The sequence below is a fragment of the Rattus norvegicus genome, chromosome 5 (genome assembly GCF_036323735.1).
Source record: "Rattus norvegicus strain BN/NHsdMcwi chromosome 5, GRCr8, whole genome shotgun sequence".
Lineage (NCBI taxonomy): Eukaryota > Metazoa > Chordata > Mammalia > Rodentia > Muridae > Rattus > Rattus norvegicus.
In genome coordinates this window covers 147,670,140-147,697,726 of record NC_086023.1, presented here as the reverse complement: position 1 = coordinate 147,697,726, position 27,587 = coordinate 147,670,140, and the positions used below count along the sequence as shown (strand labels likewise).

Below are 27,587 nucleotides of genomic sequence, written 5' to 3'. Positions count from 1 at the left end.
GTGAGTGTGACACACAATGAGTGTGACACACAGTTGGTGAGGGTGACACACAGTTGGTGAGGGTGACACACAGCTAGTGAGTGTGGGGCAGACCAGGAGACCTCCTGGGCGAGGTGGAACAGGAGAGGTCTGTCAATACTTCTGATTTGGAACCAAGCTCGAGCAAACACACAGATGTGCTGTGGCCCCGAGAGGGGTGGCTTTGCTGCAGACATCCCCGTGACTGCCTTCCTGGAGGACAAGTCTACCTTTACATTCCGGGCTCAAAGCCTCCCTGGGACAATTCTCCAACTCCACCTTTACCCTGGGGCTCCCTGGGACAGGCAGGGATTCTGACTGTCTAGTTCTGTTGGGCACAGCCGACCGGTCCATATAGGTTGGGACAAATCCCTGCACCCCGCAGGCTTTGGCACACCCCCAGGCAGAATCTATCAATGCCCTCCAAACTCAAACAACAATTTCTCTAGGGATCTACAAAGGAAAGGGAAAGGATAAGGCTCAGTGGGCCTTCCCAGCGTTACCAAAAGCTCAGGAAAATTATACATTTGCCCATGGCCCAGCATGGCACGGGCTGGCTGAAAGGTGGCATTTCTTTGACTCTGGCTAAAATTATCATTTTGTAAAATTCTAGTTGGTTCACGTGGAGCAGAAGCTGACTACTAGACAGGTCTTTGATGACTAAAATGAGAAAATACACTTATTATTACTTAATCTATGCAATTTGCTCAATGGTCTGTTAAGCACGGGAGTCATTGTCTTGGACAGAGTAGAATAGAGCATTTCCATCCCTTTAGACACTCAGTGGATGGTCCGGGGTTTTACAGAAAGGGGTGGGCTTCAAATTCCCAGCTCCAGCATCTGCTCTCTGGCCTTCGCTCTCCTTGGGTATGGATATGAAAAATCCCAGCTCATACCTGCAACCCCAGCACTTAGGACGCTGAGAAAGGAGGGTTGCCAAAAGTTCAGTATGAGCCTGGGCTACACAGTGAGATCCAGGAAACTCTGGCTTAGAGTGTCAGTCCCTGTCTCTAGAAACAATAAAAATCATCACAACAGCGCCCCTTCTGTAGGCTCAGAGCTGACTGGACACAGGGCCTCAGCAGGCCATTGCTCCAAAAATTGGTATGACCATATTCTCTTTATTCAGAAGCTAAAACTGTGGATCTCCAAGCAGAGCGGTGTGTGTGTGTGTGTGTGTGTGTGTGTGTGTGTGTGTGTGTGTGTGTGTGGCGGTGATTCCTAGAGGCTGAGGGGAAGGGAGAAACCGAGGCAGCTGGATAATGGTAACCAGATTTCTATTAGTTTGGATAAACAATTTCTAGACTTCTACAGAACAGGAAGGTGACCCCAGTTTACAAACAGCAGAGTGGCTGAGGGCTCTGGACACAAAGCAATGATCAGAAGATGAAATGCTAATCATGGAGATTGATTCGGCGCGCCTCGAGTGAATGTGCTCTGGTAATACGGATAATTACTACAGCGGACCTGAAAAGTAAAATACTGGGCTGGAGAGAAGGCTCAGCAGTTAAAAGCACTTATTGCTCTTGCAAAGGACCCAGGTCAGAGTGCCGGCACCTACATGGTAGTTCAGGACCATTAGCAACTGTAGACCCCAGGGATCTGACGCCCCCTTCTGACCTCTGCAGGCACCAGAGGCATACGTGAGCAAAACATTCATACGCATAAAATAAAAATAAAGGAAAATGCTCTGTGTGTGTGTGTGTGTGTGTGTGTGTGTGTGTGCGCGCGCACTGTGTGTGAGCGCGTGCACATCTGCACATCTGCAGGTATGTATATGGGTATGCACGTATGTGTGCATGCATGTGGAGAGGTCATAAGTCAACTTTGACTGTCGTTCCACAGGAACCATCTACCTTGGCTTATGTTTGTTTGTTTGTTTGTTTGTTTGTTTGTTTTTAAGAGATGGCTCAATGGTTAAGAGCACTGACTGTTCTTCCAGAGGTCCTGAGTTCAAATCCCAGCAACCACATGGTGGCTCACAACCATCTGTAGTGGGATCCGATGCCCTCTTCTGGTGTGTGCTACAGTGCACTTATATATAATAAATAAATAAACATTTTAAAAAAGAGAGAGAGAAGAGAAAGAGAGAGAGATGGTCTCTCTTGGGTATCTGGGACTTTCCAGTTAGTCTAGGCTGCCTGGCCAGTGAGCCCTAGGGATTACAGGATTGGGGTTACAGGCGCATGCAGTCACATCTGACCGTTGCTTGTTGTTATTGGTGATGGTAATAGAGGGTTTTTGAGCAGGATGACTCTATGCAGCTCCAGCTGTCCTAGAACTTACTCTGTAGATCAGGCTAGCCTGGAACTCAGAGATCCACCTGCCTCTATCTCCTGAATTGGTTGTTTTTGAGACAGGATTTCTCTATATAACTCTGGCTGTCCTGAAACAGGCTATGTAGACTAAGCTGGCCTTGAACTTGAAGAGCTCCAGCTGCCCCTGTCTCCTGAATGATGGAATTAAAGGCATTTGCCCCCATACCTGGCCACATCTGACTTTTTAAGTGGATGTGGGGACTCTTTATATATATATATATATATATATATATATATATATATATATATATATACATACATATATGTGTGGTGTGTGTGTGTATATATATATATATATATATATATATATATATATATATATATAAAATACTAAGAGATGACTCAGCAGTTAAGAGCACTTACTGCTCTTCCAGAGGACTGGGGTTCAGTACCTAGCACCTAAACACACACAGAGAGAGAGAGAGAGAGAGAGAGAGAGAGAGAGAGAGAGAGAGAGAGAGGAGGAAAGTAAAGGAAACAACATGGTGGAGATATATTATGATATTATCATTTAAAGTCCTTCCCTGAGGACAGCCCAGAAGGCTTGCCTCCTCCCACCCCAGGCTGCTGAGACAGGAGCCTCAGCTCGGTGCCCTGTCCCCAGCAGCAGTGTCATGGGCCCAAGAACAGCTTCCTCAGAGGCTGTTTAGGAAAGGCTCTTACCGGAGGCCCAGAGATACTAGCACCAGGAGGTCCCATGGGTCCTGTGGCTCCTTTGGGCCCTGGAGGTCCCTGTGGGGAGTGGACAGGGTGCTGAGGCACGATCTGAAGCCAGCAGTGAGCTGTACGTGTGGATCTCAGGCAGCCCTCTGACCGGCGTCACTTAGCCTCAGGTCCTATGCTGCGGTGCCAACAACCACAGCGGAAGAGACTCACCTGGGCACCGTGTTCGCCGGTTGAGCCAGGTGGTCCCCGAGGTCCGGGGGGCCCCTGCAGATGGAAACACATCTGGTTATCTCTTCTGTAAAATGGCCCCTTCCCCTGTCAGCCACCTCCAGGCCTAGGAGACCTACCTGAATGCCAGGCAAACCTGGGGTTCCAGGCTCCCCCTGCAAGTCAGAATGGGCAGTCTGAGGCACAGTGGCCAAAGGCCTGCCCCTTGTACCTGTGTCCCTGGCAGATCTGGGAGGGTGCCTGCCGACCCCAACTCAAGAGAGCTCCCCAAGAAGACTCAAGGGTTAAGGCAATAAGGGCAAAGACAAGCTCCGGCAGACATGGTGGCATACGCCTTTCTTTAATCCCAACACTCAGGAGGCAGAGGCACTGGCAGATCTGTGTGAGTTCAAGGGCAGCCTGGTCTACATAGTGAGTTCCAGGATAGACAGGGCTATGTAGAGAGAGCCTATCTCCATTTAAAAAAAGAAAAGAAAAAGAAAAAGACCAATACAGATACCAGGCCAAGGCTGCTGTGTGACCCCTGGCCACAGAGCTGTGCCCTTAGCATCTCGTGGCCCTGGATTGGGGAGCTGGCAGCTATGGCAGTATTGGAAGCAAGCAGGAAGGCAAGAGTGAAGCAAGACACTCACCTGGGGTCCCTCAGCACCGGTGCCTGGAGGTCCAGGCTCTCCCTGAAGAGGTAAAACAACCCCTGGCTGGAAATTCTCAGCCCATCCCCCAACCTCTTTGAAGCCTTCTCTACTTTCACCTTTCACCGTGAGTCTGGAATCCCTCATTTGTCCCACAGTCCCTATCCTCCTCCCCCTCCCCTCCCCCTCCCCCTCTTCCTCCTCTTCCTCCTCTTCCTCCTCTCATTCCTCCTCTCCCTCCTCCTCCCCTTCTCCTACTCCTCCTCCCCTTCCCCTTCTCCTCTCCTTCCTCTTCCCCTCCTCTTCCCCCTCCTCCTCCCCCTCCTCCTTCCCTCTTCCTCCTCTTCCTCCTCCTCTTCCTCTTCTTCCTCCTCTCCCTCCTCCTCCCTTTCTCCTACTCCTCCCCCCCATCCCCCTTCTCCTCCCCCTCTTCCTCCTCTTCCTCCTCTTCCTCCTTCCCCTCCTCCTACCCCTCCTTCTTCTTCTTCCTTCCCCTCTCCTCATCCCCCCTCCCCCTCCTCCTCCTTCTCCTCCCAGAGAAGCACCCTGGGGGTGGGGGTGGGGCTCCATTCCCATACAAACCTGAGTGCCCTTCAGTCCTGGAGGCCCTTGAACTCCTGGTAGACCAGGCTGGCCCTGAAAGGTACAAGGAAAGCCATGGATACCGTTAGTGTGTTGGGCAGATAGAGAACACACAGGCAGGGAAGGGTGAGAGGTTTGAGCCGATGGCACTTACTGGTTTACCGGGCCGACCCACACCTTCAGGACCTGGCTCTCCTTTGGGACCTGGTTTCCCAGGCAGTCCCGATACATCTGTCAACGCCCCCTGCAGGCTAGGGCAGGCAGTGCATCCATCGCCCTGGTCAGAGATAAGGGGAGCCTGTGAGCTGGGACTGGTTGCCAGGCCTGGGGGCATTGCAAAGCCAGCGCCCCACCCCCACGCCCCCAGCCCTCCACCCCATTCTCTGAGAGCCCCACCCCTACTCCAAGCTGCAGTAAAGCGCCTGAGGAATCTGGTACCCTGGGTTCCCTGAGGCTCCCTGTAGTACCACTCATTAATTGCCTCTTGATTTCTGTTTGCCCACACAACAACCTCCTCACGCAGGGCTAGCCGACCGACCTTTTCTCCTTTTGGTCCTGCAGGACCCCGAACCCCAGGCTCTCCAGACATTCCAGGCTGCCCTGTGATGCCTGGCGTTCCAGGGTCTCCTGGATTCCCAGCATCCCCCTGTAAGGAGTCATGTTTAAGGAGGACAGGTGTCGCCCAGTTGCGGGCAGGGTGCCCCTGAGAACTGTAGGAAATCACAGTCCCTTCTGGGGCCTGGGGGCTAAGAAGGGAGTGGAGATTGGTATGAGCAATCGAGGAAAGGGGGCAGTTTGTTTCAGAGAGAGGCAGGGTGGGGTTGGGAGGGTCACATGGAGCTGGATAGGTGGGGAGGTGGAGAGGATCTGAGAGGAGTTGGGGGGAATATATTCCATTAAAAGTATTTCGATTAAGGAAGGAAGGAAGGAGGGGGGCAGAGAGGCCTGTACAGTGACCAGGTACCCACACACCTCAATGCCCAGTCACATTCTCTCACCTTCTGCCCCTTGAGTCCACGCTCTCCAGCTCTACCCTGAGGAGAAAATGGTCTCAGCACCGGTTCCCTCAGGACGAACACCTCTGGGTACCCAGCACTGTGGGAGACCCAGGGGATGTGGCCGCAGTGCTAGGGAACCTGTCTACCACTGGAGATATTTCCGCCTATATGACCTAGACAGGTTACCTTGTCTATCCCCTCATCTAGCCTCAGTTTCCCCATCTGTCAAACGAGGGTGAAAACACAGTGTAGACATCTGCACCACAGAGCTCTTGTGAGACTATTCTTCAGCTGGGCCAGTGTTTGCTGTCACAATTAGAGCAGCAGCTGTCATACCACAGCCACTCTGCCATTTCTCCAGCGTCTCTCGTGCGCCGCTCAGGGCTTCGCGCAAGTCATGACTGAGCTTCACCTCTAAGGTCAGGACCCAGAGGGATGGAGAACAAAAGTGACTTGCCCAAGTCAAAGATCTTATTAAAAAAAAAAAAATCGGACCCAGCTTGGAACCCAGCTCTGCTGAGGCGGTGCCGTGCTATGTCCCAGGACGGAAGCTTATATACAGGATGCAAGCAGACCGCGCTAGACGCAGAGGTGCTGATCTCATCCCACTCTGCCCGTCTACCCAGGAAGTCTAGAGAGGCTGCGGGGACCATTGCTTTCTTGCATCCTGCCAATGACCATCTCCAGAGTTTACCTGCTTCCCAGGCAGCCCGGAGCCCGGGGGCCCAGGCTCTCCCTTCTCTCCAGCTGGGCCGGGCAGGTGAACCACTTGAGTGTCCCCATCTTGGAGCTTGGACAAAGATGCACAGGGCTCACACGGCTCCCCCTGCAGAGCAAGGATATTGGGTTAAGGGGGTTCCTGCGGCCTGAGGCTTGGGATCTGGAGCTGCAGGATGTAGCCAGCTCTGATGTGGCACCCTCTGCCAAGGGAAGGATGTCCCAGGAGAGCAGGGGACGAAGCAAAGACAGAAGCAAGGCCTTACTGTAAGAGCCAGGATTTACCCCATAGACTGTAGGGGACCCAGGATTTGGAGTAGAATGGACCAGAACAGAGACATCTTCAGAGGCGTGCCCTGGCAACAAGCAAGGGATGCCCCAGACTGACCTTTGCCCCTTTGATACCAGCCGGTCCCACTGGTCCTGGTGGTCCCTGCATGAGAAGTCACATAAGACACTGCTCAGCACCAACCTAGCCTGTGCAGACACAGCCCGAGCCTCTCGGTTCCCCTATACCTACCGCAACTCCAGCCGGCCCAGCATCGCCAAAACTACCCTGAGGGCCAAGCAGAAAGCAGAGTTAAAGAGGAAACAGGGGTGGGGGCTGGAGAGATGGCTCAGTGGTTAAGAGCACTGACTGCTCTTCCAGAGGTCCTGAGTTCAAATCTCAGCAACCACTTGGTGGCTCACAACCATCTGTAATGGGATCTGATGTTCTCTTCTGGTGTGTCTGAAGATAGTGACTGTACTCATATACATTAAATAAATAAATCTTTTTTTTTCTTTTTTTTTCTTTTTTCTTTTTCTTTTTCTTTTTCTTTTTTTTTTTTTTTTTGGAGCTGGGGACCGAACCCAGGGCCTTGCAGTTGCTAGGCAAGCGCTCTACCACTGAGCTAAATCCCCAACCCCAATAAATCTTTTTTAAAAAGTAATAATACAGTTTTTTTAAAAAGCTATTGAGTGTGCAAGGCCTAGGAGGAATTTTTGTCTGTGATGTTCACTTCATAGCACCTAGCCCAGTGTTCAGGGCCAAAAGGCATTTGATGAACAGCTCTTGGAGAAAAGACTCTGTGATCTCAGCCTGGCTAGCGTGAGGCTGGGCCTGGGCTTCTGGGATGGGAGCTGGTTTTAGAAACTTAGCTTGTGACTGTTCAGGGCCTCCCTGGGGAGTTGGGAGGAGTCCCAGTCCCAGAGTCTCACTTTCCCTTGCCAGTGGACACCCCAAAGGTCCGCCTAGGTACCTGCAGGCCTTCCCTGTTTCCTCTTTTTTTTTTTAAGATTTATTCATTTATTATATATAAATACACTGTAGCTGTCTTCAGACACACCGGAAGAGGGCATCGGATCTCTTTACAGATGGTTGTGAGCCACCATGTGGTTGCTGGGAATTGAAAAGCTTTTTTATCAAAAGAAAAAGTAACCCTATGCTATGTAGTTCAAGTTCTGACCCTTGAACTTCTGACCCTCCTGCCTCAGGTGTGCATCGCCATGCCCAGTTTATGTTGTGCTGGGGATCCAGCTCAGGGCTTTAAGCCAGGCAAGCACTCTACCAACTGAAGTATATTCTCAGCTCTGTGTGTGTGCGTGTATTCACGTGTGTGTGTGTATGCTCGTGCACGTGTGTTGACATCAGCCATCTTCCTCAATCACTCTCCAAATGCTTTTTTAAAATTATATTTTTATTTTATGTGCCTGAATGTATGCCTGTGTAAGGGTGTCAGATCCCTTGGAACTGGAGTTACAAACAGTTATGAGCTGCCATGCGCATGCTGGGAATTGAACCAGGGTCCTCTAGGAACAGCAGCCAGTGCTCTTGACCACTGAACCGTCTCTCCCGCCCCTTTCCTCACTGACCCCAAAGCCCATCGATTCAGTTGGCTGACTTCAGGGTTGAATTTTTAGGTGGTTGCCGGGAATTCGGGTCCTCACACTTGCAAGGCAAACACTTTATGGCTGGAGCTTTTAAAAGAGTAACCTTAAGCGGTGATGAGTGCTATGAAGGAAATGAGGTAATGATGTAGACAAGAAGGGATGCCATTTATACTGGGTGGTCAGAAGTAGGACCACGATCATCCGAAAGAAGTTAATGAGGCCAGCCATTGAAAGGTGGTGGGAGGAAGCCCTCTGTGTTTCTATGGGGGTGAAGTCTGGAGGTGGGAACAGTCGCCACATATTCCAGAGTGGAAGGAGGGTCTGATGGCTAGAGCAAAGGAAGGCACAGAGAGGAGGGAGGATGGTCAGAATGAGAGCCAGCAGGACTGTGGCACGGAGTCAAGTCCCAGAAGGCATGTAAGCAGGAAGTTCTGTCATTACAGTTCTCTCTACAAAGGCACACTAACTGCTCCGTGATAAATGGGTTGTCGAAGGGCCTCAGTAGACACATGCAAGCCAGAGGAGGTCACTGTCATCGGGAGTGAGACCATGGAGACCCAGTGGCACACATGGAGAGAAGCAGGGAGAGCCGAGGGAGACGTGGGCAGAACCATCAGGAGTTGCATCTGGGCTGGACAAAGGGGGAAATGATGTGGGGAAAGGAGGAGTGAAGGACGATGGCGGCTTTGGGGATTCGGGTTATGCTATTTGCTGCGATGGGAAAGGCTGGTCACGCTTGGTGGCATGGGCCTCTAAGACAGCTACTTAAGGAGGGATAGAGGGTTGGGGATTTAGCTCAGTGGCAGAGCGCTTGCCTAGCAAGCGCAAGGCCCTGAGTTCGGTCCCCAGCTCCGAAAAAAAGGAAAAAAAAAAAAAAGGAGGGATAGGTAAGAGGATCACAGGTCAAGGCCTGTCTGAGGTACATTGTGAGTTCAAAGCCAGCCTGGGCAACTTAGTGAGACCCTCTCTCATAATAAAGAGTAAAGTAAGGGTTCCTCAGGTCTCTTTGGAGCAGGGGATGTCACTCGGTGTAGAGTGCTTGCAAAGCATACGCTAGATCCTGGTTCACTCTCAGTAACATGCACGAACACATAGGCACACACACGCACATACTACACACGAGCGGAAGGAGAGCAGGCGTTGGGAGGGGAACTACAACTCCATTTGAGAAATACCTTGTGAGTCTGAACACACCCCAATGTGTCTCCCACTTGGGCACTCTCACATCCACAGAGCCCCTCATCTGAGCAAGCCTCTATTAGAGATCCAATGCTTCTGTCTCCGGCACAATCACGAACACAAATGTGAACACCGGCATCAGAATCTAGCCAACAGGCCGGTGGAGATCATTGACTCTGGGGCCAGACTTCCCCATGCTCAAATACCCACGAGGCATTGGGAGAGTCTCTGGGCCTTTTTTTTTTTTTTTGGTTCTTTTTTTCGGAGCTGGGGACCGAACCCAGGGCCTTGCGCTTCCTAGGTAAGCGCTCTACCACTGAGCTAAATCCCCAGCCCCGTCTCTGGGCCTTTTGAATGTCTCCTTTTCCTCACCCAGACAATGGGAAGAGTAGAGAAATGTACTCCACTAAAGCTTGGGAGGATGAAACGAGATTAAAGCATGCACAAGGCTTGGAACAGTGCCTGGCACGTGATAAGTAGAAAAGGAGAGTTAAATATTATTTTGCTTTAAGGTAGTCTTGGATGTGCCTAATCGTTTTAGATTATTATTAAATTAAGAATACAACACCAAGGAATTCTCTGGGAGAACATGAGGTTCTTGGATCTAAATTCCTTGCCTCTGCTCGGGGAAGCCCTGGTGGATGGCTCTCTCTGTGAAGCTGCAGTTTGACCCCTGCCTCGCTTGCCTTCCAGGGCTGTCTCCCCCTGCCTTGCCTGTGCCCCTGATGTCTAGCCCAGGCCTCACCTTCTCTCCTTTCATGCCTCTTGGCCCGGGAATTCCAGGTTTGCCCTTAAAACGAAACAAAACCCCAAGATGGAGTTATGGCACCTTTGCCTGACACCCCTCCAAGCTCCCAGCATCCAATCAACAAGAGAAAGGAACGAGGGACTGCTAGGCGGTTGCTAGCACAGGGATGGAGGAAAACACCAGGATGTAGGCTGCTTCATGGCTTCCTCTTGGTCCCTGCCCCAAAACATGGGACCCAAAGAGCCAGGACCAATATGCCCAGGGCAGATCACTCACCGGAAGGCCAGGTAAACCATGGACAGGGGAGCCCATGTCTTCATTGACCCCAGTGGAGGGCCCAAGATGCTGGGCCCCAACACCTGAACTGCAGGATGAGCAGGGTTCCCCCTAGGGAAGGAAGAGAGCAATCAAAATTCTCTCAGGTGGACGGAAGGCGAGGACCAGGGCACAGGGGCCCCTCACCTTCTCTCCTTTCATTCCTTGGATGCCTGGATCTCCCTGCAAGGAAAAGAAATGATTTGTGGGCTAAGATGAGACATATTGGGACAGCCCAAATGCTCTAGCTGTATTTAAGGATAGCAGTGTGACACACCACATACATTTTCTTTAAACTGCCCCATTCCTGAGGGATTCAAAGCCAGCATCCCAGAGGCAGTGCCCATCAACCCATATAACAAAAAGGGAAATAAATTTAACCTAAATGTCCACATTAGAAAGTTCTTTACACACCCGGTCACCTTTCAGTCCAACAGTTCCTAGGCCCTCCTGAAAGACAGGGTATATGAAGGAGTCAGGTGAGGAGGCTGAGGACCTTAACCCTTGCCCTGACTACTTTCTTTCATTTTCTCTACCCAATACCCGAACCCAGCCAACCTTCACTCACAGTGAGATGGTTCTACCCTATCTAGTCCAAAAGATACTGTAGAGTCTCTTGGGGGGGAAAGTGCTGGGAGGTTGCCATGGAAACCTGGGATGACACTCTAGCCCCACCCCAAGCTCTATGGTTCAAATCCCATCTAGGCAACTCTGGGTCTAATCTTGGTGGTACTGAGAAGCACCCATTTCCTCGGGGTCTGTCTTGTGTATGTTTCTCAGTGGCCACTTGGGCACTCACCCTGGCTGGAGCAGGATCACCTGGTTCTCCTTTAGGCCCTGGCTTTCCAGGGAGCCCCACAAAGTTCTGGAACCCTTCGGGCAGCGTTGGACACACTTCACAGGGGTCACCCTAGCAGAAGACAAGAACCACAAGTGGTTAGGGTGGGGCTGAGTCCTCAGGAAAGACAAAGCCTTTCCTGTCACACCCGTTTTTGGTGTTTCCCATCATCAAAGTGGACAGACAGCAGGACAACTGCAGGGGCTGCCTGTCCAAGTGATTCATTCATTCAGGAAAGGAGTCCCCAACATCCTGAAACTATGTCCTCAAAGCAAGCCAGGTGAGATACATGTGTTCCATTGACAGATATGAGACTTGGGCTGAGAGAGAAGCTAAATGACGCTCCATGCTCATAGACCATGCAGATGCCTGAGGTAGGGTCTAGATCTGGCTGACCCCCCAGGTAAGCTCCTGATCTGATCACAAACCTTCCTTCCACAGTAATAAGTGTCACCTGAGGTGGGGGCAGAGTGTCCCTGCTACTCAGAGTAGAACCTGCTCCCACCCCAACCTAGGGCCACCAGACATGGAGCCTACCTTTTCTCCCTTAGTCCCGGGTACTCCTGGCTTCCCCTATTGGGAAAGTGAAAAAAAGCATGGGGCATTAATACCAGGCACAGGGATTGCTATGGCGGGAAGGAGCTGAGGACCCAAGCCCTTCACCATGGAGGCTTTGGAGGAACAGATCTGAGCATGGTGAGCAAGAAGGCCCTCCCCTGTTTGTGGTCACTCACCGGCTTCCCTCCTGGGCCTTCCTTTCCTGGTATTCCAGAGCTGCCCTGTAATCAGACGGGTTAAAGGGGAGACTCCCACTGATGTGACCTCTGCCCATCTGTCCCTTCATTCTGACCCTCAGCTTAGCCTCCCATCTCTGTCAGGACCACTCACTGGATAAACCCTCTCTTCCTAACGCCTGTCTTCCTGCGTGCCTAGCTCTGGAAAAAGATAAGAGATGACAAGGGCTCTGAGTACCCTTCCCTAGTACAATAAGGAGGAGGTGACATACATACATACATACATACATACATACATACATACAGACAGACAGACAGACATACAGACAGTTCCAGTACTAGCTGCTCACCAAGGTCCCCACTCCAGCTAGTACTGGAGTAGAGACAGTCCCCTACCCCATAAACCCTGGTTGAACTGGGCCTCTCTCAGCCCAGTGCCTGGTCACCTCCTGACATGCACGCTGCATAATCACACATCCCTCCCCACCATGTCCACAACACTCCTGCGCCTACCTTTGCTCCTTTAGGGCCTGGTGGGCCACCTGGATCTCCCTGATGGCAGAAACGGGGTGATACAAGTTTTCTCTCTATAGCATGGTGAGTGGTTTTGTCTCTTTTTTCTTCCATTTTTATTAACTTGGGTATTTCTTATTTAAATTTCAAATGTTATTCCCTTTCCCAGTTCACTGTCCATCAGCCCCCTAGCCCCTTCCCCTCCCCTTCTATATGGCTGTTCTCCTCCCCATCCACCCCTCTGAGTGCTTTTGTCTTAAGTCACCCTCCAAACTGCACTCCTGGTACTGGGTCTTATCCCCAACTCAGCCCCACCCTGGGGGGAACAAAGGTCTCAGGAGAGGGTGGCAGGACAGGTGAGGGGACACTTACAGGAGTCCCAGGCAGTCCTATCCCAGGTGGTCCGGGTAGGCCAGGGGGCCCAGGCTCTCCTGCCAATCCCTCAGGCCCAACAAAGCCAGGGTCTCCCTGGCACACACACACATAAATAGGTATGAGAGAGGCACCACCTTACCCCTACTGAACGCCCTTCCCACACCCAGGCCTGCAACTCACTTTCTGCCCTTTGGGCCCAATGACACAGATCTCTCCTGGCCGACCCTGTGGGAAAGAGGGCTGAGGTAGGGACGACCAGGATCCTGGCACCTGCCCCCCTGAGACAGCGGTAATTATCCTCCTGTACCCCCTCACCTGCCCTCCCCCAATGCCAGACCCCAACCTGGTGCCCTGAGACCAACGAGGTCAAAGGTTGAAAGTCAAGAGGCCCGGGTTCAGCACCTGAACCCCTTTGCTGTGCCTCCTGGGACACAGTGCCTCCTGGGGACACAGTGCCTCGCTTCCTTGGCCAGGAGGAGGAGGGTGGATCTGAGTTAGAAGTCTAGCATTCTGGGCCCTAGGGGGAGGGTTCCCAGCAACATACATCTCGCCCCGGCTTTCCCGGCAGTCCTTTGAGGCCTCCATCGCCCTTCTCCCCTTTCTGGCCCTGGAGAAGGAAGAGAGGGGGAGCTGGACTGAGGAAAAGAAACCTCACAGTTTCTGTGGGGGAGGGGCAAGGGCCTTCCAGAGTCTCCCTCCCTGACTCTGCCTCTTCTTTCCACAGGAGGGCAGACAACAGAAAGAACTTCCAAACCAGCCAGGCCACTCATACAACAAGCGTGGGGACATTTCCTTCTAGATGTGGTGGGTATCTGGACAGGGCAGGAGGTTAGAAGGGCTGGGGAAGGGCAGTCAATTCTGCCAACTGTCACCATCCTGCAGGAAGGCCTCAGCTACTTCCCTCCTCTTGAATGTACGGCCACCGGGTAACCTACCCCTCCAAACATAAGCCTATTTACCTTCTGGCCTGTTGGGCCCGGGAGTCCTGAGGGTCCCTAAGATGAGGAGGGGACACAAATGAATGATGAGGCCTAGCCCAGGATGCATCCTGCCCTGTGGCGGGTCCCAGGCTTACCAAGTCTCCTGATTCTCCCTTCTCTCCTTTCGGACCTTCTGCACACTGACAAAGGAGAAGGGGTCAAATGACCAGAATGGCCCTGCCTGAGCCTTGAAACAAGCCTGCCCTCGAAGTCAATCTTACCTGAAGTGGGCCATCTGGGGAGATTCGAACACAGTCATTGCCCTGTGAGTAAGGAACGGGTCAGGGCTAGGACCTTCTGGGGGAGTCAACAAAAACCTGCTGCTAGGAAAGGCCCAGGTGTCCCTAGAATATTAAGCTTTTGCACATTAGCCCCACCAGCACCCTGTCCAAGTGGCCAGACTCCCCGTTGAGATGAGGGGGTGCGAGCTTACATCCCACCAAGCCCTGGCTAGGCGGGAGAGGCCCTGATCGGGAGCTGGTTAGGGCACTTACCCGTGCTCCCTTCTCTCCCTTGGGGCCTGATGGTCCAGTCAGGCCTTGGTCACCTTTCCCTCCCTGTGGGTAAAACCAGAATGATGACTGTGCCTCAAGGGAGCCTCCAAAAAGTGCTCCCCACTCCTGGTTGCCTCCACCCACCTAATATGCAAGTGCACGCACACACACACACACACACACACACACACACACACACACACACTCTCACACATTCACACACACACTCCCTCCTCCTACCCCCTCCCCCACCGTGCACTTATCACACATGGCGCATGGGAAGGGGTCTCACACAGGGAGTATCCCCTCCCCCACACCCACAGGCATTCACATTAGCAAACACACAGCATGTCCTCGGCACGTGAACATGCTGCATAGACCCTCGGGATGACATAAACCCATGACAGCTAATTGTCAGGTCTCCTGAGCTCAAGCCTTGTGCTTGCTACCACAGGACTCGGGGCAGAGTCAGGTCACCTCCCTGATTCTTCACCAATAAAGGTAGAATGGATGCAATGGCCGTCTCCAGACAGAAGCAAAGCAGACAGGGGGTGCCGTAGGCACCACAACCGGCAGAGCCCGCACGCTCACAGCGGGCAAAGGAAGCACGGCATTCGCCTACATGAGCCATGCCCACCCGTCACTCACAAGCTTGGGGCCCATGAGGCCCGCAGGTGTATATGGGTTCAACATTCAGCCTGTGGTCACATGGGCACAGACATGTGTTCCAGAACATACAGGTACACCCACACACGATCACTCCAACCTATGACTGACACAATGAGTCCTCAGTCTCCCCTGACGCTCAAGGGGAGCACTTGCCTTTTAGGATGGGTCACAGGGCACAAGACCTGGTACACAGAGGGTCTCAGCAGAGGGTAGCTCTGGACCCTATACACACAACCCACTGGTTCCAACACGTGCTTAAGCACACTGGAGTAGTCCTGCTATAAACACAGTACTATAGAGGCTCACAAGGTGGGAAGGACCAAGGTCACCAAGGAAGATGAGAATTCTGTTCTCTTCTAGGTCTTACCTTGAGGCCAGGGGGACCAAGTGTGACCTAAGGGAACAGAAGAAGGAAGAGAATATTAACTTTAGGGAGCAACCAGCTGCCCAGAGAGAGCAAGCAAGTCAGCTGGGTTCACACAGCATGATGGCAGGGCCAGAGTCCCACCCCCAACTCTGCCTCCTTGGCCAATTAGCATGCTGTACTCTGCTTTTCAAGGCAATAAAGCCAACATAGGGGTCGACTTTCTCCAACCTGCCTGCTTTTGGCCAGCCCCACCTCAAATTGTTAGGCTAACATGGTCACTCGGTTGCCATGGCAACCCCAGCACATCTGGGATTTGATGGGAGAATGAGAGGCAGGCAGGCAGGAAGAAGTGTGGGTACTTCTAAGTCCCCCCAGAATTAGGGGGTTCATGCCCTTTATGAATAGATGAAGCTCAACAGCTGAAAACAAGGTAACTCTTGCTGCCTACAGAAGGGGCACAGTAGGTACCAAACGGCTCATGGAACCCTGTCCTCCCAACTCCCAGTGGGAAGGCTGGGCTAGGCTAGCTTTCGAGGAGGACAGGAGAATGCCCAGGCTCTGAGCTGTGTGGCACTGGGCTGTTCCTCCCCTGCTCTAAGTCCCCAAGGTGGCATATGGTACCTTCCAATCAAAGTGGATCTAAGACCTGGAGGGCAACTGCACAGCTGAAACCAGCAACCAAGGTCTTGAGTCCTGTACTCCACCCCACCCCATCCCCTAAGCAAGCCACCACTCTGGATCACAACACTCCATTGAGATTTCAATGCCTAGAAGGCAGCCCTGGCTCGGTGGGCTTAAGGGTGGGGACAAGCACGGCTCTGGGAAACAGGCAGGGGAGTGATGGGAAATTGAACAAAGCCCCCTTGTCCTCTACCAGGAAGCTCCAGTCCACTCCAGGCAACACCCACTCCCAGACTGGCTGTGCTCCTTCATTCACTCACATTGCTCTCCCGGGCGCTGCGGGCACAGGGCGGACACTGAAAAGAAAGAACAGACCCGCAGATCAACTCTGAGCCTCTGAGATTAGCCCTGCCCAGCACAAGTGTCACACACACACACACACACACACACACACACACACACACACACCCTCAAGGCCCAAACACCACCTCTTCAAAAGGAACAAAAGAAAGTGAGACAGAAACAGTAAAACAGCTAGAAGCCCAAGGCTACACAGTCTGTCACTGAAGAAGGGTTTCACAGCAAAGACTTAGGTTTTCCCCAAGATGACCACGGCCATTGACCTCTAAATCAGCAGGAATGGCTTCCTGGACTTCCACCCAACAATCCAGGGCAGACAAGGCCTAGAGTTGGACCCTTAGGGATGTTGGGTGCTTCACAGTTATCCATCACCCCTACACTTTAGGCTCCATGCTGCAAACCTTTATCCAAAGAGTTAGCATTGACACCTCCCTCCCCACAGTCCTAGAGACCAACCCAGACAAAAGGCTCACCTCGCTGGCTCCAGTCTCCTGGTGGGCCTGAGGAAAAGGAGGCATGGGGGTAGAAGAGGAGCCTGGGACCAAACATTGCTTTAACCCCACCCCCTCCTCACCCCTGCATAAGAGCAGGCAGAAGCCAGCTCTCTAGAGAGAGAATGCCCAGTACTGTGTCCCGTCCAATCTCTTTCCTTCTCAGAGCTGGCACCAGAAGCCGAGCTCTGTCTGGGCAGGAAGAGAGTGGGAGTACAGCATCTTTTCCAGGGGTTTTATAGAGGGAATGCAGGGCAGACGGAGGGTAACCGTGGGCTCACCCCCTCAGCCACTGTCTCTACCTTTGTCCCCCTTTCTGCCTTCTGGCTGCTTCTTCCCATCAGCTGTGCGTCCACCTGGGCAGACAGAAAGACAGTTCTGGGGTCCATGCTGGAGTGGGGCATCCAGGCAGAGCACACGGATGCCAGGAACCCCCTCAGTTTGGCATCTGGCACCTCCCAGATCATGAAGGGTTTGCTCAGGCCCCTGAGGCTGCCCCATGGCTACCCCTTCCCCCCCTCCCATGTGATGACATAGAAAACAGGCATTGAATCAATGGGATCTTGTGTTTCTGCAGCCAAAGGCTGGGCACACTGCCTGGGTAGGCAGGGACACTGCCCAGCCTGAGGGTGGGGCTGAGGGAAGGAGGAAGTGTCCCTGCCATCTCCTAAGAACCTGAGCGTGGACAGGGCAGCTGGCCATGGTGCTGGGAAAATGAGGGAGCCCAGAATCCAGTGCATCCTGGCCCAGATATCCATGTATAAGAGAAACTGCAAATGGGGTCCTGCCCACCACAGGATGGTCTAGCCAGAGTGAGGAATACAGCAGAATAATGCTCAGTGACAACAAGTAGAAGGCACAGGGTTACCCTATGGGTCCTCTCTCTGTCTCCCTGAGTTCCATCAGGTAAGACCTACAGTGAGTCCATCTTCAGGGGTCTTCCCCCAGCCTAGGCACATGCTCAGCTGAACCTGGTGCAGGCCTCAGCCAGGTTAGGGGTGGAACAGTCTCCCCTGCGTCTCCCCTGCTCACCCACCTTGCTGTTATGAGGTTCTTCCAAGCAGAAGCAGCGGGTGTAGACCTTGCCCTCGGTCTGAGGATTGATCTCAATGAGCTCATTACTCTGGGTGTCCCGGCGTGACTTGGAGGTCTCTGGGGGACACTGCTCAATATGGGAGAAAAGCAGTCGGGGTCAGTACAGAGGCAGATGCATCCTCAGACCTCTGCCATCCCTGTGCAGGCTGCCCCCTCTCCAGCACAGCGTGTGCTAGGAGCCAGCTACTCACCCCTCCCGGTAAGATCTCACAGCAGCCTTCCTCCAGCACCAGCTCCGGGTCACAGTAGATGTGCGCCTGCTGAAGGTCAAACTGCAGGGGACACACAAGTTCATCTTATTTCAGATGATCAAATAGTTCTTCCACGGTCCCCAAAGAAGCTCAAAGACGTCTTCGCCCCAGGATTGGACTTTAGGGTCTTTCCAGGTTGGTCGGGGGGGAGGCCATCAAGAATAGAGCTGTTGCCAAAAGTAGAGAGAGGAGGGAGGGAGGGAGGGAAGGAATGGAAAGAGATGGAGAGAGAGAGAGAGAGAGAGAGAGAGAGAGAGAAGGAGGAGCAGGAGGAGGTGGGGAGGGGAGGGGAGGGAAAGAGAGAGGTGGAGAGAGAGAGAGGTGGAGAGGAAGAGAGAGAAGGAGGGAGAGGGAGAAGGAAAGGGAGAGGGAGAAGGAGAGGGAGGGAAGGGGAAAGGGAGAGGGAGAGGGAGAGGGAGAGAGAAGGAGGAGGAGGAGGAGGGGAGGGAGGGAGAGGTAGAGAGAGAGGTGGAAAGAGAGAGGTGGAGAGAGAGAGAAGGAGGAGGGGAGAGGGATGGGGAGGGGAGAGGGAGGGGGAGGAGGGAGAGGGAGAGGGGGGAGGGAGAGGGAAGGGAGGGGAGGGGGAGACTATATTCCCAGAGGAAGATGGAAGAGGTAGTCAGGAAGAGGGGGCTCCATTCAAACTGAGCCCATCCTGCAAATGAATGTACAAGGAAAAGCATTGCAAGTAAAGGGGAAAGCATGAGCAAAGGTGCAAATATGCAAATTTAGTAGGCGACCATCAGACTTGACCACAGTGCTCAGTAGAGAGATGAGAGGAATATGCTGGAGACCTATAGAACCCAGATGGCAGAGGGCTTCGAATGTCGGGTTAGCTTGGTTAGGCTACCTAGAAAGGCGATGGCTCCAAATGAGGCCTCTGAAGTACACCCTCAGGAGCTCAAGGCTCCCTGAGAGGCGGGAGCAGAAACTAGGACCCAGTACTCACTGAAACCGGCTTGCCCTGCTCAGCGTCCAAGCCCAGAAACACATGTCCCCCAGGCCGGATGGGCTGCCGGGGCCCCAGAGGCTGGGAGGAAGCCGAGACGCAGTCCACATGCACAGAGGCCACACGGCTTGCCACGCTCAGCATCAGCTTGTGCCAACGCAGATCGAAGAGCTGAGGCACTGGGAAGATGCAGGACACAAAGTCACCATCTTGGCCCTGTGCCCGGAGCTCTAGAGTCCGCTCCTGGCTGTTGACTTCCAAGGAGACCTGTGACAAATTGGAAAAGAGAAAGGACAGAGATTCAGAACTCCAGAGACATAGCTTGGCCAAGCTGGGGCCTCAAGCTCGTCTCACAGGAGGGGAGAAAGCTAGCTGGGTCACAGCGGAGGGCATTCTGAGAGCGTGTGTCGGGCGCTGGGGGTAGGCGGTCTCTCGATGGAGCAGAGAAGCCCAGGAACCACAAGTTCGAATAGAAGCTGAGTTAGACTAATAGAACCATTGCCCGAGGACTGGGGGAAGGAAGGGGTGGACTCACCTGTGGGTACCCATTTGCGTCAGTCACTTGGAATAAGTACCATGTATTCCGGAAGGTGTGTTTCTTCAGAAGGACCGTCAGGACCAGGGCAAACTCCTCGGGGAGGCCCCGAGGGAACACTCGTCTATAGTGGAGAAGAGAGGGCACTCTGAGGATTGATGAGCCTGCTGAGTTCTCACGCCCCAAACATACACACATTCATCCTAGCATATTCACTGAGCACCTTCTGGGTGCTAAGGGTTGGCCGCCTGCTGGGAAAGCCAGTGGTGGGAAAGCTTGTCCCCGTGAAGTCTCCTGGGGTCCAGTGGGGCAGAGGAGCATGAACAGAATTGAATTATCATCTCAGAGGACTGGAGAGATGGCTCGGTCATTAAGAGCCTGAAAACCAGGGTTCGATCACCAGCACCCACAGAGCATCTTGTAACCATCTGTAACTGGAGCCTCAGGAGATCTAATGCCCCCTTCTGGCCTCTATAGGCAGTGCATGCATGTGGCGCACAGACATAACATGCAGGCACAACACGTACGCATAATAAATAACTTAAATCTTTTTCTATCTCAGCATTACATTCCAACTTTGGCAAAGGGGGCTCCTGAAGAAACCAGCCTGGGCTGCACAGGCCTGGCGTGAAGGAATAATGCTGAGAAAAAGACCAAGGGTTCTGTATGAACACAGCTACAAGGAGACATTGGCCAGCAGGAGCCAGACTTACATAGACACAGGCTCTTGATACCACCCTGGGGTTCTCATGGTGACCGTGAGATTTAAACATGGCTTTGCCATTACCAGCGAGAGCCAGGCTGGGTTTCCAGACACCGCACACACACACAAAGCCAACCCTGCAAGCCCAATGGAGGACAATAGGCAGACTTTTGGCAGGGAAGTGCCCAAAACAGCCTCTAGAGAGGCCCTGGCCTTGGACCTCACACCCAGAGTCGCAGGGGGTTATGGCTGTGGTCAGTATGAACTCCAGCGGCCTCCCAGAGTCCTTTACCGAGTTGCTTGGGTCAGTGGGGCAGCCCCCAGTCGCAAGATGAGAGGCCCCTTGGGGTTGCGGATCTTTTTGATGGCGGATGTCTTCATAAGGTTCAGCCTGCGGATTAGGTTGAAGCCTTCGGGACATCAGAGGAGAAGCAGGTAAGGGGCACGGGAGACTCCAGGAAGTGGGTCAGGGCTGGCAAGGGGCCGCACTCACCAGTCATGTTGGTTGACGGGTCACTGCTGTGTTCCAGCTTGAGTCCTTCTTCCTGTGAAGTTGGGCAGCGCTCACCTGGGACAGAGTTGGCCCCTAGCATTAGGAACGCAGGAGGGTGACTGCCCAGCAGGGCTCCTGGGGATCTCAGGAGGGGACATGTCCATAGTTTTCCTTCTGCACCTTTAACCTAGTCTGCCTTGAGGCTATGCTCACACTTGGCCTCTGACCCTGGCTACACAGGAAGCCCCCCCCCCCCGCACATAGCAGGGAGGGCTGAGATCTGTGGCTACACAGGAAGACCCCCCCACACATAGCAGGGAGGGCTGAGATCTGTGACTGCCCCAAAGCCACTGAGTGAATCAACAGCAGAACGTGTCCAGAGCCCCGGGAGCCAGGTCTCCCAGTGCCCCCAGTTGGGGCAGGAGCCGTGACAGGTAGTGAAAGAAACAAGAAATGTTAGGTGGTTCAGAGCCCAGACAGTGGGGAGCCGTGCACATGTACACGTTCCTCCTAGTATTATGCCTGGGTAGGGACAGAGGAAGTGAGCTTTGGGCACCTTGGTGTTACACGCACAGTGTATACATGACTACACTCGCATGAACTATGCATACCCGTGCCCCCGGGGCTGCCACGTGCACTAGGCAATGGGTGGTGTTCTACGCCCCACATTCAAAGTAGAAATTCCAATGGCTTCCCCTCCACCCCTGCATACCCAGCTAGTGACAGGACAAAAAGAACCGGAGAGACTGAGGGGCTCACAGGTCAAGGACACCACCAAGCTTAGGCTCCAGGCAAAGCGTATTAAAGTGGTGCCAGCTTTTGAACCAGGGCACAAGTTTAAAGTCCCAAAGGGACAGCTTAGTGGCTTCTCCCTGAGGCTGTGTCCCCAGAAATGTTGATGGGGGTGTTACGTCAAACAGACAGGAGCTAAGATCAAACGGCCCTCCCAGCAAAGCTGATGGGAAAGCTGGACCAAGTCGATCAAGTCACCTTCCAACTCCCTGCCCAGCCCAGTTGAAAGATAGAGCTCCGTGTCCCTGGGCACAGTGACCCACAGGAATCTCCACCCCCAAGTCTGGCCGGAAAGACCATCACTGTCTTGAGCATCTCCAAGGCAATGGGTGACTCACCCTTGGCAATGGGCCCAGATTCCTTACAGATGTTGAAATTCTCTGCCCGAGGCCCTCTAGGGGACCCAGTGAGGGAGAGGAGGGAAAAACTCTCAACATACACACAGAAAAACACGTATACACACACACACACACACACACACACACACACACACACAGAAAAACATGTACACACATACACAGACACACACGGGTGTACACACACACACATACATGTACATACACTAGCAGTCCTACACACCCTGGATACCTGGACATGGGCCCTAGCAGTCCGGCTCCTTCCTGGCTAGGTGGTGCAGCTACCGCCGAGCCCAGAGGGCACCCAGCAAGGCCAGGCAGATTGCCTGGTCAATTTCCCTTGGCTTTGGGCCCTGGAAAGCTGCACCCTCTCCCTGTCCAGAGGCTGAGCCTCGGGGTGGGCAGTGATCAGAGACCCAGGCTGATGCAAAGGAGGAGCCTCTGGCTGGAGGATGGAGCCGTTACCGTGAGAAAGAACAGAGAGGCTGGGCAGCTTCAGGGAAGTGGAAGTGTTGCCTTTTGTAGAGAGAGTATAGTTCCTGCTCTTTCCCATCTTGCTAATTAGCAAGAAATACAAGGATGTGCTGAGGAGGGAGAGCTCCCCACTGCCCAGAGACCCAAGAGTACATACATGCAAATGCATGTACAGAGCTTCTCAAGTTGCAAAACTAGAGATACACACACACACACACACACACACACACACACACATACACACACACACACACACACCAGCTCACTCACACAGGCTCAAGTATGCAAACACCACCTGAGCTAACCTGAGCTCCTCCCCCACACTTACCCATAAGTGCCACATGACTAAGCTATACATGGTCACATGTGTAAAGACCCCAGCACCTCAGCGAGCCAGATGTAGGTCTGTGTCAACTCACCTATATTTGTTCCATGGCTGAAGGTGGCCCAGAGCCCAAGCACCCATAGGCCGGGAGCCCAGGATACCAACATGTTGGTCCAGAGAGATCAGCTACAGCCTCAGCACCTGACAAAACAGAGACATGGACATGGAGGGGGGGGGATAGCTTCAGTGTGCCCAATAGTGTGGGTAAGTGACAGCCTTCTATGGGGCCCACACACCAGGCACTGCAGGGGTAAGGGCTTGGCCTCAGTTCCTCTCAGGGGCCCCACACAGGCCTGGGGTGAGAATCTGGGCAGTGGTAATAAAGGAAATATTTAACCACCGGTATGCCCCAGACACCCACCAGCCTGGGAGGAAGAATGACTGAAACACAGAAGCAAGTTCCAGGCAGCTTCTGGCTGTGTGGAGAGCTTTGGCGCTGGGTTGAGAAGAGGTCTAGAGGGTTCTAAAAGACCACAGAGGCAGGGAGAGAGAGGGGCCTTGAGCATGGGCAATTTATCAAAATGCTCGGACGAACCCCGGAGCTCTGACGGCTGCGTTCTGCCCTGGCGCACAGTGGCCCAGGACCTGGAGCCCTGAGCTCAGCTAAGCACAGGTAGCCCTGCCAGGCACCCACAAGGTCAGGGGCTGAAGACTGGACGGAGTCTCTTGGCAGGGATCACAGGGCTCTGTAGGGGCCAAGAAAGTTTCCCCTTGAGTGCACAGGGGCGGGAGAGCAGGTCACCCAGGCTCAGGACCTTGTTGCCAACCTTTCCCGCTGATGGATGCTCGTCTTTTCGTTTTATTAAACCCTGATGGATGGGCACAGATAAATCAATGCAGGCTCAGCAAGTGGCCAGCAGAGCCATATATCATCTGGCCCCTTCCAGGACAGGCAGATCACGAGTACACGGAGCCATGTGTGTCGGCACAATACACGTAGGCGCACAGGCACATAGGTGCCGGGACTCTGCACTCAAACCTAGCTGCAGACAGGCATGCTAAGAGACATGAGAACTGATGAGCCCAGAGTTTACATACACATCGCTGTCCAGAGCCAGCCTGTGAGCACTGCAAGTCCGATTTTCTACAGTGCCATGCTAACTTGTCTCCCTTATGGCTGGATACAGAATAAAAGCTCCCTTCACACACACACACACACACACACACACACACACACACACACACACACACACATGGGAGTGGGTTCTTCTTCCCTCCTCCTTGGGATGGATCTGTGCCCCCACCCCAGTCATCTCCATCCTAGGGGTATGCATCTCCCACTCTCCAGTCCCAGCCTGACCATCCTTTCCTGACAGCCAATGGAAAGGTAGCCGGTTATAAGCAGCATGTGGGTGCATGTGGGTGCGTGTGGAGGCGTCAACATAGATGTGCTCAACATGTTCGCTTCTGGCTCCCACTCCCAGGCCTCAGACTGAGTGGAGGGCCATAGTTGGATAAGCTAGAAAGATGCTTCCAAGGAGACCCCGCCCCCCTCCACACAGACACAGATGGAGGCAGAGACAGCAGGACCAGCATGACGTTTCCAGACCGCCCCACCGTAGAGCAGAGCACTGAAGCCCTCAGAGAGGGTTTGCCACTTGAAGATCACATAGCAAGTCAGTAGCAGAAAATGCCCTTTCAGCTCAGAGGAAGAAGCAGTCCAGTGCTGGCCCACTTACCAACGGCCCGGGGAGCCTTTCACTGAGCAATCCTGGCAGCCCCAAGGCCGCCAGCTATGGGAAGCAGGGCCAGGGGTCCAGACCCATAGGGGAATCCTCGATCTCTCCCTGCCAGTCTGCGGTGTCCCCAGCTTTTCCGCGTCCCGAGTTCTCTAGACTGAGTGCCGCACCGCAGCGCACGCCTGCCGGGACTGCCGGGCGCTCCTGGAGAGGGAAGAGGGCGGTTCCAAGGGGCTGGGGGCCTGCCAAGAGGCTAATGGAACACAGCTGGGCCAGCCCGCCAGGCTGGAGGAGGAGGGAGGCCGCGAGGGCTCGGCGGCTGCGGAGGCGCTGGCCACTGGACTGCACCGCCGCACTCCTGGCCTGGCCCTGCGCCCGGGCCCGCCCGTCCCGCTTCCCCAGCCAGGTGAGCCCGCGGGTGAGCGGGGCAAGGCGGGACCTTGCGTGCCCAGAGCTGCCCTGGAAGGGGCGCCTGCGGCTGGCTGGCGGGAGGGAGGCCAGGCTAGGCGCGCCCAGAATCAGGCCTGGGGTTTACGGGACCTCGTTCGTGTCCCCACCCCCCTATTTCCTTGGCTGAGACCCCAGAAAGCTGGAGAGAGCTAGGGACCCTCCTCCATAGTCGTGGAGCCCGCGACGTGGCTACTGACCAAGCCTCAGTGGTCAGCTTTTTCCAGTGCCTGGGCCTAGCATTCCTAGGCTGTAGAACCTCTGTCTGCACTGGGAGGAGGGGATAGAACACCACTCCCCAACCCTGTGCTAAATTAACTCCTTCTGCTCTGTCCTCGTTTCTACAGAAGTAGAATCAGTGAGTCCTCTTGCACTCCAGGAGGCTGGAAAGGCTCAGATCCCTGCTCCCTCTCTCTGCTCCCTGCTCCCTGCTCCAGCTTTATAACTTTAAGTAGACTTTTAAGAAACTTAATTTGTTTGTATGCATGTGTGCGGGGCGTGTACACAGGCATAGTTGTAAATGCCGCGGTGAATGTGTGGAACTCAGAGAACAATTCATGGAGTTACTTATCTCCTTCCACAGCATGGGTTTTGAGGGACTCAAACTAAGATTGTCCGTCTTGGTGGTAAGCACCTTTACCCTCTGAGCCATCCCTCCATGGCCCTCCAACATTTTTTTAAAAAATAGATATTGAACCTAGAGTTTGTATATTCTAGGCTAATGCTCTTCCACTGAGCCACACTTCCAGAAAATGTGGTGGTGGTGGTGGTGGTGGTGGTGGTGGTGGTGGTGGTGGTGGTGGTGTGTGTGTGTGTGTGTGTGTGTGTGTGTGTGTGTTTATGTATGTGTGTGTATGTGTGTGCGATATGTAAATTTGTGCAGGTGTACACACACATGCCTGGTGGTGGAGGCCTGTGGCCTTTAATCCCAGCACTCAGGAGGCAGGGCCAAGTGGATCGCTATGAGTTGAGGCCAGCCTGCTCTACAGAGTGAGTTCTAGGACAGCCACGGCTACACAGAGAAACCTTGCCTCAAAACAAAACAAAAACCAGACCACATCTCACTAAGTTGCTCAGGCTGGCCCATAGCAGAAGCAGACCTAGAACTTTCTTTTATAAAGATAGGTTCTCAACTATGTAGCCCCGGCTGTCTTGGAACTCCCTGTGTAGACCAGGCCGGCTTTGAACTCAGAGATCCCCCTTGCCTCTGCTTACTGAGACCGTCCTCCAGTCTCGGCCTCCTGGGCATCTGAACACAGCAGGCCTGGTTCAAATCTACTTCTTATCTCTAATCCCATTTGCACATCTGCGAGGTGAGATGCGGCAGCTGCATCTGTAGCTTTGTTAAAGGAGAGTCATCAACATCTGTGAGAATGCTTAGCCGAGGTCTGGCACATGAGAGGAGAGAGATTTGCTGCTATTTTCATTATTGGGATCCGTAGCAGAGGACAGGGTCTGTAGGGAGTGGGGGTGGGCATTAAGGGATGGAAAGGTTTGCTTTATATTCAGGGTCTAAAGGGGCAAAAACAATTGAGTTCGGATGAACTTCAGAGGAGGAAGCAAAGGGCTGTAGGGTATGTTGGGGTTAGAAAGGAAGCAGCTTAAGACCCTCCGTCCGTGAGGATGGGCTTCCCCTTGGAGTAGGTATTGTAGCCATAGACCTGTGGCCCCATCTAACCCGGGATGAGCCTGGGATTTCCCACCTCCACCCCTGGAGATGCTGAGTCAGTGGAAATGCTAACCACGCAGGCGCCCACTGTGGTCCCCTCACGGAGCCTGAGCCCAGATGTGTGGTGGCAGCGGTGGGGCCTGCAAGGCGAGGCGCTGAGCTCAGCAGGCAGGAAGTGCAGGAGGAGGTGGGGCTTTCAGAAGCTCTGTCAGGAGGGTTGGACAGGCACAGTCAGGGTTGCTAATGGAGTACTGCCAGGCTCTGGGCAGGAAAAGGAAGGAACATACTTATAGCAGTCAGGTTCACAGAACGTTACAGGGGGCAGTGTTCACACCTCACCTCAGCCGCTGAAGGGAAACCCAGGGTACAGGAACAACACAAGCTGCCTGGCATCACATAGCTCATTGGCAGTAGAGTGGAGACCATGACCACCAATCCTGAACAGCACAAATGTTCACACCCCGAGCCATGCCCAGCCTTCACCCACTTGTGTCCCCCTGCACCCGGGCTCTCAGAGTTGATGATGCAGGAACCTGAGAGAGTGATATCCAGAGATCGATCTTTCTTTCTTTCTTTCTTTTAAAGATTTATTTATTTTATTTTATATAAGTACACTGTAGCTGTCTTCAGACACACCAGAAGAGGACAATCCGGTCACATTACAGATGGTTGTGAGCCGCCATGTGGTTTCTGGGAATTGAACTCAGGACCTCTGGAAGAGCAGTCAGTGCTCTTAACTGCTAAACCATCTCTCCAGCCCCAGAGACCTTTCTTTTTTTTTTTTTTTTTTTCAGAGCTGGGGACCGAACCCAGGACCTTGCGCTTGCTAGGCAAGTGCTCTACCACTGAGCTAAACCCCCAACCCCCCCCCCCAGAGACCTTTCTATAGCATCCCAGAGGTGCTCATAAGAACAACTAGGGGTTGGAGAGACAGCTCAGCGGTTAAGAGCACCGACTGCTCTTCCAGAGGTCCTGAGTTCAATTCCCAGCAAACACATGGTGGCTCACAACCATCTGTAATGGGATCTGATGACCTACCTCTTC

At 53.4% G+C, this 27,587-nt stretch overlaps 1 protein-coding gene across 16 annotated transcripts in view; it reads right to left on the bottom strand.

Moving 5' to 3' along the window:
* The window catches only part of Col16a1 (collagen type XVI alpha 1 chain), a 54,449-nt gene extending 29,281 nt beyond the window's left edge, over positions 1-25,168 (bottom strand). For 7 of the 16 annotated variants that reach the window (XR_005504507.2, XM_006238946.5, XM_039110476.2 and 4 more), the window contains exons 1-39: positions 25,075-25,168; positions 24,428-24,631; positions 22,783-22,889; positions 20,742-20,834; positions 20,541-20,658; positions 19,546-19,669; positions 19,011-19,277; positions 18,002-18,082; positions 17,752-17,877; positions 17,018-17,071; positions 16,698-16,724; positions 16,185-16,220; positions 15,244-15,270; positions 14,208-14,270; positions 13,935-13,976; positions 13,809-13,853; positions 13,693-13,728; positions 13,278-13,340; positions 12,914-12,958; positions 12,731-12,826; positions 12,359-12,397; positions 11,846-11,890; positions 11,649-11,684; positions 11,073-11,183; positions 10,688-10,723; positions 10,421-10,456; positions 10,235-10,345; positions 9,956-10,000; positions 6,680-6,715; positions 6,548-6,592; positions 6,137-6,268; positions 5,443-5,478; positions 4,983-5,090; positions 4,599-4,721; positions 4,445-4,498; positions 3,863-3,904; positions 3,350-3,385; positions 3,213-3,266; positions 3,000-3,068 (exon numbers count right to left, since the gene is read on the bottom strand). Coding sequence is in view for 14 of the 16 variants with exons in the window: in XM_006238946.5 (XP_006239008.1) it covers positions 3,000-3,068; positions 3,213-3,266; positions 3,350-3,385; positions 3,863-3,904; positions 4,445-4,498; positions 4,599-4,721; positions 4,983-5,090; positions 5,443-5,478; positions 6,137-6,268; positions 6,548-6,592; positions 6,680-6,715; positions 9,956-10,000; positions 10,235-10,345; positions 10,421-10,456; positions 10,688-10,723; positions 11,073-11,183; positions 11,649-11,684; positions 11,846-11,890; positions 12,359-12,397; positions 12,731-12,826; positions 12,914-12,958; positions 13,278-13,340; positions 13,693-13,728; positions 13,809-13,853; positions 13,935-13,976; positions 14,208-14,270; positions 15,244-15,270; positions 16,185-16,220; positions 16,698-16,724; positions 17,018-17,071; positions 17,752-17,877; positions 18,002-18,082; positions 19,011-19,277; positions 19,546-19,669; positions 20,541-20,658; positions 20,742-20,834; positions 22,783-22,855 (2,610 nt within the window). In the remaining 2 variants the exon portion in view is untranslated. Of the gene's footprint in view, positions 1-2,999; positions 3,069-3,212; positions 3,267-3,349; positions 3,386-3,862; positions 3,905-4,444; positions 4,499-4,598; positions 4,722-4,982; positions 5,091-5,442; positions 5,479-6,136; positions 6,269-6,547; positions 6,593-6,679; positions 6,716-9,955; positions 10,001-10,234; positions 10,346-10,420; positions 10,457-10,687; positions 10,724-10,841; positions 10,931-11,072; positions 11,184-11,648; positions 11,685-11,845; positions 11,891-12,358; positions 12,398-12,730; positions 12,827-12,913; positions 12,959-13,277; positions 13,341-13,692; positions 13,729-13,808; positions 13,854-13,934; positions 13,977-14,207; positions 14,271-15,243; positions 15,271-16,184; positions 16,221-16,697; positions 16,725-17,017; positions 17,072-17,751; positions 17,878-18,001; positions 18,083-19,010; positions 19,278-19,545; positions 19,670-20,540; positions 20,659-20,741; positions 20,835-22,782; positions 22,890-23,109; positions 23,212-24,427; positions 24,632-25,074 lie in introns of those variants that run through there. The other 9 variants (XR_005504508.2, XM_006238947.5, XM_006238951.5 and 6 more) reach the window with 6 other exon arrangements.
* Between the last annotated feature and the right edge of the window lie 2,419 nt (positions 25,169-27,587).